Genomic DNA, 13386 nt, shown 5'->3' with positions numbered 1-13386 from the left:
TTAAATGGTTTAATAAACTTGTTTAGGTTTATCAGAAACAAATGAATGAACCGGTTTCAGTTTAAATGTGGTTTGAAACTGGTTTACTCAACAAATGGAAAGTTTACAGAACCGGTTCGAAACTAAAACTGGTTTTAGGAGAACAAATTCGCCCTTAGTGTTCTTTTTAGTGATTTGATAACATGCATTATTATATAAAACCTATTAATGGTGTCCGATTGTAAGAGGACCGCAATTGGCAAGAAATTGGGCGTTGAAATTTAACACCAAAAAATGTTACAGTACATCACGAACGTCAATTTAGTTTTGGTTTTGTGTTTAAGGTGCTTCAGTACACTTGTGCCGAGAAAGATTTGAGAAATAACCAAACGGTTTGTAATCGATGATGGGCCCCTCCACAAATGTTTTGATGTGGTATATTTGTTAAGAGATATTTGAATTTAGATAAAATGACCTGTATATAATCAGAAACCATAGAAATCCGAAGCTAGCTTATTTAAAATATTTTTTGTGGAACAGTTTCAAGAATGTAATTGTATTGAAAGACGGTGATATCGACGTGGCTACTCACACTGTCCATTAGTAGGACAACTGGCCTCTCTGTACCAGCATGCTCGTCGAAGAAGGAAATGAAGGACTTGAAAGTTGATAGATTCATCCAGTCTTTCTTTGCTCTACTCCCTTCCAATCCTCCTGTCATGGGATTTTAACCCTTTGGCTTTGGTTCAGGGAACACAAAGAAAGGGAGCATCATATCTCCACTAGCATTCCCACAGAACATCACAGTGTATCTTTGTTTACTGTGTCCCCCAGATATGTGTGGCATCTGTTGGCGATCTGAAGGAGTCTTCACAGGACCGATTATCTTCCCTGGAATACTTCCAATACTGAAACCTGTCTCGTCGCAATTCCAGATACGCTTAGGTTTGTTGAGTAAGTTTTTCTCACTGAGAAACTAACTAAAGCCTGAATACCAAACATCTGTGTCTTCCTTGTTGATTTTAGTACAGCACATTTCCAGTGATTTCTCAGTCCTGGGTTGCAGAATGGCTGCATTCCTGGCCATGAAAGCGTAATACCAATCATGACCAGGCCTACCGTCTTTAAAACCATTTGGCTTGTTTTCCTTGATGATATTGAACACCCTGGATAAAGTCAAGGAACTTGTACGGCTTCAAGCCCATCCCCCTCTCTGCCATGTCATGAAGCCATGAAGACATCGCTGCCTTCTCAGCCTGGTTAAAAACAGGATTGGGCCCCTTTCTCTTATCAACATCAACTTCACCAGACAACCTCCTCTGAAGAAAACCATAAGAAAACCCATGTTGTCTAGCTGCTTCCCGTAAAGATACCTTGTTGGTCTGCACGTCAAACATGCAAGCGACGGGGCTTTTGTGCTGTGGTTGCTCTTGCTTTTCCCATACTCTACCAAACATGAAACATACATACTGTTTATACAATTGTGAATTGCCTTGGCCAAAGAGTGCTCAACAGGTCAAAATCCGAGAAGTATCTCTGGATAAGTAGACTTTAAAGACAAGTATGGCTTAAGGTATGTTTGACATGTACAACCACACAATCAATAGGCTTAGGGCTGATTTGATATACATCTTGTGTATTTTATCCGTTATTGCATGCAGGGTTATTAATTATAAATGTTAGATATAATTCTATCATACTCATTAACTTGACGATATTTTCGGTAACGTAAGGGTACCCAAAAAGGACACTTCACATGTATAATGAAGCCCTTTTATTTTGAAATACATCTTAATCAAAACTATTAAAAATTTAAATTAATACAGTTTCATGGCACTGGGCATTAGCTGATTTGCCAACATTATTTAAAAAAAAATCATATTAAATTATACAACAGTATTGATACAAGGTCGACACAAGGAAAAGCAACAACAGTATATGATATCAGAAAAAATATAGAACTTTTAAAAGACTTGTCACTCTTATTGAACTTTATAAAACATAGATGCTCTAAGAGTTTTGAGGATTGCCCCACCACTTAGCCTGTCTTTTATTCATATCATAATAAATGTATAGAATACATGTATAATTAGAACCTAACAGTTATATTATGTCGAGGATTCTCTGTATGTAAATATTACATAATTAAATATTATAAGGAATATTTGATTGCTATTAAAACAATCTAACGGGGTATCTAACGTTTAAAAAAAACCTCAAGCATAGTCTAATACATTTTTAGCTCACCTGGCCCGAAGGGCCGGTGAGCTTATGGCATGGCGCAGCGTCCGTCGTCCGTCGTCCGTCGTCCGTCCGTCAACTTTTCCTTTAAATCGCTACTAGTCCTAAACTACTCAGTGGATTTTGACCAAATTTGGTCTGAAGCATCCTTGGGTGAAGGGGAACCAATTTTGTATAAACGGTGGGTCTGGCCCCCCAGGGGTCTTAGGGGCGGGGCCCAATAGGGGAAATATAGCAAATTCTTCAAAATCCTTCTTCTTCTGTAGAAATGAAGGGATTTGATTCATATTTGGTCTGAAGCCTCCTTGGGTGAAGGGGAACCAATTTTGTATAAACGGTGGGTCTGGCCCCCCAGGGGTCTTAGGGGCGGGGCCCAATAGGGGAAATATAGCAAATTCTTCAAAATCCTTCTTCTTCTGTAGAAATGAAGGGATTTGATTCATATTTGGTCTGAAGCCTCCTTGGGTGAAGTGGAACCAATTTTGTATAAACGGATGGTCTGGCCCCCCAGGGGCCTGGGGGGTGGGGCCCAATAGGGGAATATTGTATATTCTTTAAAATCCTTCTTCTTCTGCAGGAATAAAGGGATTTGATCCATGTTTGGTCTGAAGCATCCTTGGGTGAAGGGGAACCAATTTTGTATAAACGGTGGGTCTGGCCTCCTAGGGGCCTGAGGGGCGGGGCCCAATAGGGGAAATATAGCAAATTCTTTAAAATCCTTCTCCTTCTGTAGAAATGAAGGGATTTGATTCATATTTGGTCTGAAGCATCCTTGGGTGAAGGGGAAACAATTTTGTATAAACGGATGGTCTGGCCCCCCAGGGGCCTGGGGGGTGTGGCCCAATAGGGGAATATTGCATATTCTTTAAAATCTTTCTTCTTCTGCAGGAATAAAGGGATTTGATTCATAATTGGTCTGAAGCATCCTTGGGTGAAGGGGAACCAATTTTGTATAAACGGTGGGTCTGGCCTCCCATGGGCCTGAGGGGCGGGACCCAATAGGGGAAATATAGCAAATTCTTTAAAATCCTTCTACTTCTTTAGGAATAAAGGGATTTGATCCATATTTGGTCTGAAACATCCTTGGGTGAAGGGGAACCAATTTTGTATAAACGGTGGGTCTGGCCCCCAGGGGCCTGGGGGGTGGGGCCCAATAGGGGAATATTGCATATTCTTTAAAATCCTTCTTCTGCAGGAATAAAAGGATTTGATCCATGTTTGGTCTGAAGCATCCTTGGGTGAAGGGGAACCAATTTTGTATAAACGGTCGGTCTGGCCCTCCAGGGGCCGTAGGGGTGGGGTCCAATAGTGGAAATATAGCAAATTCTTTAAAATCCTTCTCCTTCTGTAGAAATGAAGGGATTTGATTCATATTTGGTCTGAAGCATCCTTGGGTGAAGGGGAACCAATTTTGTATAAACGGATGGTCTGGCCCCCCAGGGGCCTGGGGGGTGGGGCCCAATAGGGGAATATTGCATATTCTTTAAAATCCTTCTTCTTCTGCAGGAATAAAGGGATTTGATTCATAATTGGTCTGAAGCATCCTTGGGTGAAGGGGAACCAATTTTGTATAAACGGTGGGTCTGGCCTCCCAGGGGCCTGAGGGGCGGGACCCAATAGGGGAAATATAGCAAATTCTTTAAAATCCTTCTACTTCTGTAGGAATAAAGGGATTTGATCCATATTTGGTCTGAAACATCCTTGGGTGAAGGGGAACCAATTTTGTATAAACGGTGGGTCTGGCCCCCCAGGGGCCTGGGGGGTGGGGCCCAATAGGGGAATATTGCATATTCTTTAAAATCCTTCTTCTGCAGGAATAAAAGGATTTGATCCATGTTTGGTCTGAAGCATCCTTGGGTGAAGGGGAACCAATTTTGTATAAACGGTGGGTCGGCCTCCCAGGGGCCTTAGGGGTGGGGCCCAATAGGGGAAATATAGCAAATTCTTTGAAATCCTTCTTCTTCCGTAGGAATAAAGGGATTTGATCCATATTTGGTCTGAAACATCCTTGGGTGAAGGGAAACCAATTTTGTATAAACGGTTGGTCTGACCCCCAGGGGCATTAGGGGTGGGGCCCAATAGGGGAAATAGGGTTAATCCTTTAAATCGCTACTAGTCATAAAGTTATAAATGAATTTGAACCAAATTTGGTCAGTAACATTCTTGGGAGAAGGGGAACAGAGTTTGTATACATTTTTACTCTGAACCCCCAGGGGCCTAAGGGGCGGAGCCAAATAGGGGAAATAGATATTAGTCTTTAAATCGCTACTAGTCATAAATTTTTTAATGGATTTTAACTAGATTTGGTCAGGAACATCCTTGGGGGAAGGTGAACAGAGTTTGTATTGATTTTTACTCTGAACTCCCAGGGGCCTGAGGGGCTGGGCCAAATAGGGGAAATAGGGTTAATCTTTTAAATCACTGCTAGTCATAAAGTTATGAATGAATTAGAACCAAATTTGGTCAGAAACATCCTTGGGAGAAGGGGAACAGAGTTTGTATACATTTTTACTCTGAACCCCCAGGGGCCTGAGGGGCGGAGCCAAATATGGGAAATGGAGATTAGTCTTTAAATCGCTACTGGTCATAAAATTTTTCATGGATTTTAATTAGATTTGGTCAGGAACGTCCTTGGGGGAAGGGGAACCGAGTTTGTATGAATTTTTACTCTGAACCCTCAGGGGCCTGAGGGGTGGGGCCAAATAGGGGAAATAGGGTTAATCCTTTAAATCGCTACTAGTCATAAAGTTATGAATGAATTTGAACCAAATTTGATCAGGAACATCATTGGGAGAAGGGGAACAGAGTTTGTATAAATTTTTACTCTGAATCCCCAGGGGCCTGAGGGGCGGGGCCAAATAGAGGAAATAGGGTTAATCATTTAAATCGCTACTAGTCATAAAGTTATGGATGAATTTGAACAGGAACATCCTTGGGAGAAGGGGGAACAGAGTTTGTATAAATTTTTACTCTGAACCCCCAGAGGCCTGAGGGGCGGGGCCAAATAGGGGAATAGAGATTAGTCTTTAAATTGCTACAAGTCATAAAGTTATGAATGAATTAGAACCATATTTGGTCAGGAACATCCTTGGGGGGAGGGGAACAGAGTTTGTATAAATTTTACTCTGAACACCCAGGGGCCTGAGGGGCGGAGTCTAAGAGGCCCAAGGGTCTTTCCCCACCCTAAGGAACTTAGTTTCTTCAAACACAATTAGGTTGTAAAAATAATCCATAGGGTCTTTCAGTCCCTTAGAGAGTATGTGTATGAATAAATTGAACATGAACATTATTTTGACATTTGGTCAAATCCAACCAGGTGAGCGATACAGGCCCCATGGGCCTCTTGTTATTTACCTAACAAATGTTTTACTGTTAATCTGTTGTCTGCTTGGCCGTGTCGTTGATAATTGATTTGTAAGTAATCTCCTTCACCGAATTATGATAATGGAAGTTGTACAGATCTGTACGAACTTCTTCATTGTTGTCGCAACCGTTCGAAAAACTCACATCTTTTATATTCGTGACCTAACAGTAATTCTCCATATATTTTGTTTATCCATTCACTGTCTACGTTTGGTACGAGACCCGTAACTTATAGTTAAAATATCCGCCAACAGCTTCAAATGCAAACCAATGTTGTTTACAGTCACGAGACGGGGCTGTGCTTGCACACATGTATACAAAGTGTGTAGAGACGACTTGCTCATTTGCATATAAATCGTATGGTTATACGGTTAAGACCCCCCTTATAATTAATTAAAAAACGAATGGAAAACATAAACTACATACCCAAGAGTAAATCGTCTGGGGATCAGAAACATAAAGTACCATTGAATAAATCCATTCTTCAGAAAATCAACAAGAAACACCGGGCATGGCAACGGTTTATGGAAACCAGAAGTGAAAGCAAACACAAAGAATATGCAAAAATAAGAAATCAACTTAAATGGGAAATAAGAAAGACCTGGAGGGAAATGGAACGAAGCATAGCAAAGAATATCAAATCAAACCCAAAACGATTTTGGAATTATGTTAACTCAACGAGAAAAGTGAGAACAGGGATATCCGACCTCATGGGACTAAACGGAGATGATCAACACATGGCAGTCAAGGACAGCGATAAAGCCGAGGTCTTAGCTAAGTTTTTCAGCAGTGTTTTTACGAAAGAACCATCTGGAGACCTACCGGAATTTAATACTAGAGCTGTAAATCACCCTTTTGAGGAGATAATTTGTAATCCATTAGTCGTTGAAAAGATTTTAGCAAATTTAAATGAAAATAAATCGCAGGGGCCAGACAAAATTCACCCGAAAGTTCTTAAGGAATTGAAACATTTTATCAGTACACCCTTAGCCGAGATTTTCAACCGGTCATTGGAAGATGGAAAACTACCTCAAGAATGGAAAGAAGCTAACATCACTGCCATATACAAGAAAGGATCGAAGTCGGACCCAGGAAATTATAGACCTGTCAGCCTCACAAGTATTGTTGTAAATACCCTAGAGAAGTTAGTTAGAAACAGTATAGTTAATCACATGGATAAGAATAATCTTTTAAGCTCTAAACAATTTGGATTTATCTCGGGGCGATCAACCCAACTTCAGTTGTTGAATGTTTTAGAAGATTGGACTGAAATTATAGATAATGGAGGAGAAATAGATGTAATTTATATGGATTTTATGGATATGGCGTAAGCCAAAATTAGTAAATTGGATAGAGGATTACTTGAGTAATAGATGTCAGCGTGTTATTGTTAATGGTGAGATGTCAAAAACATACCCCGTAATCAGCGGCATCCCGCAAGGCAGTGTACTGGGCCCAATCTTATTTGTAGTATATATAAACGATCTTCCTGAAATACTAACATCTTCGTCACCGCTATTTGCAGATGACACAAAGTTATACAGACGGATTAGGAATGAGGAAGATGTGAGAATCCTCCAGGAGGACCTGGATAAACTCCAAATTTGGTCGAACAAATGGTTACTCAAATTCCACCCCAACAAATGTAAAGTAATATCAATAAAAGCTTCCAAGAAAAGACATTACTATATGAATGGACAGGAAGGAGAGAGGATTCAGCTGGAAAACATCACACACGAAAAGGACATTGGGGTTACCATCGATGAGGACCTGAATTCCAAAAAAATCACCTGCATAACATTGTAAACAAAGCGAACAGCATAATTGGACTAATACGAAGATCGTTTGTATATCTTGATGAGTCAATGTTCAAGTTATTATTTAAAGCTCTCGTCAGACCACACCTGGAATACGCAGCAAGTGTATGGAACCCATATCGAGTAGCAGATATCGACCTGATCGAGAACGTTCAAAGAAGGGCATCAAAACTTATTCCGTAACTCAAAAACCTTACATATGAGGAACGTCTAGAGAGACTAAATCTTCCAACTTTACAACATCGGAGAACTAGAGGGGACATTATCAATGTTTTTAAAATAGTTAAAAAACTTTATGATTATAGAGTAACTGAGAACTTTTTCCCAATGGACAGTTCTAGTAGGACGAGAGGTCACTCTGAGATAATTTTTAAGAAACGTAATCTAGAATTAAGAAAGAATTCTTTAGTAACAGAATAATAGATGTATGGAATAATTTGCCGCAACACATTATAGATGCAGATACTGTATACAACTTTGAAGTAATGCTAGATAAACACTGGAAAAATATTCATTTTAAAGTTTAACATTTTAGATATATTGAGGAAACAGCAATTGATATACTGGAAATCAATCATTTATTTATTTTATGTACATATATTGTTGATATGGATATAGAAGCTTCCAGCCTGCATCCATTAATTATCCTAATAAATCCTAATAAATAAACTTGTATCAATATATGACCAAGGATAGTTCATAAGGAGAACTGAAGTACCCTTTCATGAAACAGGTTGTGAAATGATTAGTAAACAAACTTGACTAAATTGTCCTTTTAATCTACTGACTGTATGTCCTGCCAGGCTTGCTTTTGTTCATTAATGAACAAAATAGTGTTGTATTGAAAGTTTTCATATAATAAAAATGGCCATTTATATTAATATAAAACCATATAAACTATCTAATTTGAGCCTTTTCACAGAAACCCCAAAAAAACCTGGCACGGCATAGATAAACACTAGCTAAGACAATGATACAGTATTATTGTAATTGTTTCACAAAAAGATTTTTTAGATAAACCCTCTGAATTCTTTAGTTTTACATTACACACAAAATATGTGCATATGTAAGTTAACCAGACATAGATATAAGTGTGTGGCTAACCCGTGTAGACTTATTCCAGGTACGTGTGTCTTGACACAGACGACCAAATTACTTGTGCACGTGTGTTGCCATTCAACCAAAGGTTCGTAGGCTATTCAACTTTTCTCAAATTTCATACAAATGTTTTTTCCCAATTACTGGTCAACACCAATCATTTATTGATATCATCAAGTTGGCATAAATAAAATAATTATATACTCTTTTAGGATTTCGTTATTATATTTGATGACATTGAATATTTATTATTTATGCTGGCATAATATGGGGAGTACAAAAGCTATGGTCCAGCTTAACGTCTTATTAACTGCTAAGGTCTTTTAAGAATGGTCTCCCCTGTGTGTGAGCCCCTGTGTGTGAGATTCATGCATGCATGTGTTTTTGGAGGTGTGGCATATTTGTGTTTTTCTCCTTTTGATAGTGTGGAACTGATGCCGACTTTATATAGGCTACGCCAGTGTTAGGCTCTGCTATTGTTGAGTTGTTTCCCTTTGTGGGACTCTCCTGTATGTTTTCTTGATGTTCTCACTTTGGTTGAGTAAAAATTGCACTGAAGCTGTTAGACGCCTTTCATCTTGTTATACCCTCCTCAACGGGTATACTGGCATCACCTTGTCCGTCCGTCCGTCTGTCACAAAATTTGGCCGGCTATGCATTCGCTCATTTCTTCATGGATTTCAACTCAAATTTGGTATATAGTTAGAAGACCATATGAACTTGTGTCCTCTGCAGTGATTTTGGCCTTTTTTAACAGAGTTATGCCTCTAGTTATGCCCCTTTTTCATACAAAATGTGTCATAATTTTGTCCAGCTATGCATTCACTAAGTTTTACAGAGTTATGCCCCTTTATGTAAAAAATGGTAACTAGCTTGTCCGGCTATGCATTTGCTTTGTTTTCAATGGATTTTACTAAAATTTTGTATGTAGTTAGAGGACCCTATCAGGCTTAGCTCTATGCTTTGGTTTGGTTTGGTTTGTTTTTGCTTAACGTCCTATTAACAGCCAGGGTCATTTAAGGACGTGCCAGGTTTTGAAGGTGGAGGAAAGCCGGAGTACCCGGAGAAAAACCACCGGCCTACGGTCAGTACCTGGCAACTGCCCCACGTAGGTTTCGAACTCGCTACCCAGAGGTGGAGGGCTAGTGTTAAAGTGTCGGGACACCTTAACCACTCGGCCACCGCGGCCCCATGCAAAGATTTCGCTGAATTACCAGTTCTAATAGTGTTATGCCCCTTTTTTAGCTCACCTGGTTCAAAGGACCAAGGTGAGCTTATGCCATACCGTTGCGTCCGTCGTCCGTCTGTCCGTCAACAATTGACTTCTTCTTCATAACTACTGATCAGAATTTGACCAAATTTGGTCAAAAGCATCCCTATGGGGTGGCAACTAAAAATTGTACAAATGGTGGGACTGACCCCACAGGGGTCTGAGGGGAGGGGCCAAAAGGGGTCAATTTGGCTCTATTAATATAAATGACTTCTTCTATGAAACCGAGCAATGGATATTGCTCCAATTTGCCTGGTAGCATCACTATGGGGCAATGATTCAAAATTGTACAAATGGTGGGGCTGACCCCCCAGGGGCCTGAGGGGCGGGGCCAAAATGGGTCAATATAGCTATATTGATATTAACAACTTCTTCTCTAAAACCAAGCAATGGCTATCGCTCATATTTGCCTGGTAGCATGACTATGGGGTGGGGATTCAAAATTGTACAAATGGTGGGGCTGACCCCCCAGGGGCCTTAGGGGCGGGGTCAAAATGGGTCAATATAGCTATATTGATATAAACAACTTATTCTCTGAATCCAATCAATGGATATTGCTCATATTTGCCTGGTAGCATCACTATTGGGTGGGGATTTAAATTTGTACAGACCGTGAGGCTGACCCCCCAGGGGTCTGAAGGGCGGGGCAAATGTGGTAAATTGGGCTAAATAAGTTTTAAACGACTTCTTCTCTGAAACAAAGCAATGGATATTGCTCATATTTGCCTGGTAGCATCACTATTGGGTGGGGATTCAAAATTGTGCAAATGGTGGGACTGACCCCCCAGGGGCTTGAGGGGCGGGGTCAAAATGGGTCAATATAGCTATATTGATATTAACAACTTCTCTAAAACCAAGCAATGGATATCGCTCATATTTGCCTGGTAGCATCACTATGGGGTGGGGATTCAAAATTGTACAAATGATGGGGCTGACCCCCCAGGGGCCTCAGCGGTGGGGCCAAATGTGGGCAATTGGGCTATATTGATATAAACAACTTATTCTCTGAATCCAATCAATGGATATTGCTCATATTTGCCTGGTAGCATCACTATTGGGTGGGGATTTAAAATTGTACAGACGGTGAGGCTGACCCCCCAGGGGTCTGAAGGGCGGGGCAAATGTGGTAAATTGGGCTATATAAGTTTAAACGACTTCTTCTCTGAAACAAAGCAATGGATATTGCTCATATTTGCCTGGTAGCATCACTATGGGGTGGGGATTCAAAATTGTACAAATGATGGGGCTGACCACCCAGGGGCCTGAGGGGCGAGGCCAAATGTGGTCAATCTGGCTCTATTGATATAAACGACTTCTTCTCTGAAACCAAGCAATGGCTATCGCTCATATTTGCCTGGTAGCATCATTATGGGGTGGGGATTCAAAATTGTACAAATGATGGGGCTGACCCCCCAGGGGCCTGAGGGGTGGGGCCGAATGTTGTCAATTTGGCTATATTGATATAAACGACTTCTTCTCTGAAACCGAGCAATGCTTGTCGCTCATATTTGCCTGGTAGCATCACTATGGGGTGGGGATTCAAAATTGTACAAATGATGGGACTGACCCCCCAGGGGCCTGAGGGGCAGGGCCAAATGTGCTCAATCTGGCTATATTCATATAATTGACTTCTTCTCTGGAACCAAACAATGGAAATCTCTCATATTTTACAGGTAGCATCACCTTCGGGTAGGAATTTGAAATTGTACAAATGACGGGGCCGACCCCCTGGGGGCTGAGGGGTGGGGCCAAAAGGGGTCAGTTTTGCAGAATTGATATAAATGACTTCTGCTCTGAAACTATGCAATGGATATCGCTCATATTTGCCTGGTAGCATCCCTATGGGGTGGGGATTCAAAATTGTACAAATGGTGGGGCTGACCCCCAAGGGGCCTGTGTGGCGGGGCCAAAATTGGTCAATTTGTTTAAACAACTTCTCTGAAACCAAGCTATGGATATTACTCACATTTGTATGGTAGCATGGTTATGGGGTTGGGATTCATTTCATGGATTAATGCACTTTTTGGCATTTTTAGTATTAAAATAAAACCAATATACATGTACCCATATAAAATGCTTATGATATATATTGACATAGCAATACCAGTGACAAATATACTTCAGCATCATTCTTGTTTCATATCTCATGAAACCAGGTGAGCGATACAGGCCCTCTGGGCCTCTTGTAACAAACAAGTTTTTCCTGCTATGGATTTATTTTGTTTTCAATGGATTTTCTTGAAACTTTTTACACAGTTGAAGGACTGCATGCACTTGTGTCTCCAGTAAATGTTTTTTTCGAAAAAATGCTTTTTACATAGTTCTGCCCCTTTATTTGAAAAATGGTTATAATTTTGTCCAGTTATGCATTTCCTCAGTTTTCACAAAATTGGTGTATAGTTAAAAGACCATATGGTGTTGTGATTTTCCTTTCCCCAAGTAGTCCTTTGAAACAAAACAAATTATGCCACTTTAGCCCTTTTTAACAGAGTTATGCCCCTTTTCCATACAAAATGTGTCATAATTTTGTCCGGCTATGCATTCACTTGGTTTTTGATGCATTTTCTTGAAACTTTATACAGAGTTGAAGGATGGCATGAAGTTGTGTTGATTTGGTTATATTACCATAAATAGGCAGCTTCACAAAGTATCCAAACCAATCATGGAAAAGCGGGGGGTATACTTGTCGCCCCCTCGGTGACAGCTCTAGTTAATATTAGCGTGGTGGCAGCGATTGATCTTACATTGTCAGCGATCTAAGCATAACAGGGCAGCTTAATCTATAGTTGTAATTAAGTGAAATCAGTTTGTGAAATTGGAAGTAACTTTCAACATTCCAAGAAGTGAAAACGAAAGTGTACTATACAAAATTCCATGTATCGACTTGAGTTACTGCATGTGAATCAAGAGTGAAACTCCCCATGTACATTGTGTATCATTCCAAGAACTAAGTTTATGTACGATACTGAGTGTATTGAGAGTAGTACTGTTCAACATCAGCTTAACAGTTTCAACAGTCCGTAATAAAATGGCTACAACTCGCGCCCCAAAGCAATGGCCCCTGACCAAAAACGAAACCATCACTTCATTTGAAGCATGGAGGCAAAATTTACACTATACCTTTCACTAGACCCAAACTTCGCTCTTTTCCTTATTGACGGGTCAGTATGGACCAAGAAAAGTATTACCAACCCAACACGTGGTCTCAACAACAATAACGAGAATGTTCCAGAAGCTTCACGTCGCACAGCTGCTCAGAAAGTTGCCAACCTTGAGCTTATGTTAGGGCAAATTGCAAATTATTTCCCAATTATCTCGCGCAGTACAATAGTAAAACAGTCAACTTCAATGCAGTCAATTTGGCAAGCGATCTGTATGGATTTCGGATTCCAGTCCACCGGCACGCATTTTCTAGACTTTGATACGGTATGGTCCAGAGCTGCGCGCTAAAACGTTAGCTAGTCTCAAACCAGAAATCTAACAGTCTTTAGATAGTTTATTAGACGAAATTTGTTCTAATAAAGACGCAAAGGTACTTCGCACTGCCCTCAGGCCTAAGGGCCGCACATCGCCTGGCATTTTGACCTCACAGACACAGAGGAGCAATGGCATTACTAC

At 40.5% G+C, this 13386-nt stretch overlaps 1 protein-coding gene and 1 pseudogene across 1 annotated transcript; one reads left to right on the top strand and one right to left on the bottom strand.

The window, feature by feature from the left end:
- Positions 1–706: 706 nt before the first annotated feature.
- LOC117320682 lies at positions 707–1376 on the bottom strand (annotated as a pseudogene).
- Positions 1377–6221: 4845 nt separating this feature from the next.
- LOC117320683 lies at positions 6222–6806 on the top strand. Its single transcript, XM_033875197.1, has 2 exons — positions 6222–6671; positions 6719–6806. Exons 1-2 carry the CDS (start codon positions 6294–6296, stop codon positions 6734–6736), a joined length of 396 nt encoding a protein of 131 aa, XP_033731088.1. The 5' UTR covers positions 6222–6293; the 3' UTR covers positions 6737–6806.
- Positions 6807–13386: the final 6580 nt, after the last annotated feature.

Source organism: Pecten maximus, unplaced genomic scaffold (genome assembly GCF_902652985.1).
Source record: "Pecten maximus unplaced genomic scaffold, xPecMax1.1, whole genome shotgun sequence".
Lineage (NCBI taxonomy): Eukaryota > Metazoa > Mollusca > Bivalvia > Pectinida > Pectinidae > Pecten > Pecten maximus.
Note: the sequence above shows the minus strand (reverse complement) of the source record. Positions and strands in the feature narration are given on the sequence as shown.

What these genes read in the sequence shown, in the direction of transcription:
- LOC117320683 (XM_033875197.1), top strand. Translation starts at nt 6,294, where the DNA reads ATGGGACTAAACGGAGATGATCAACACATGGCAGTCAAGGACAGCGAT.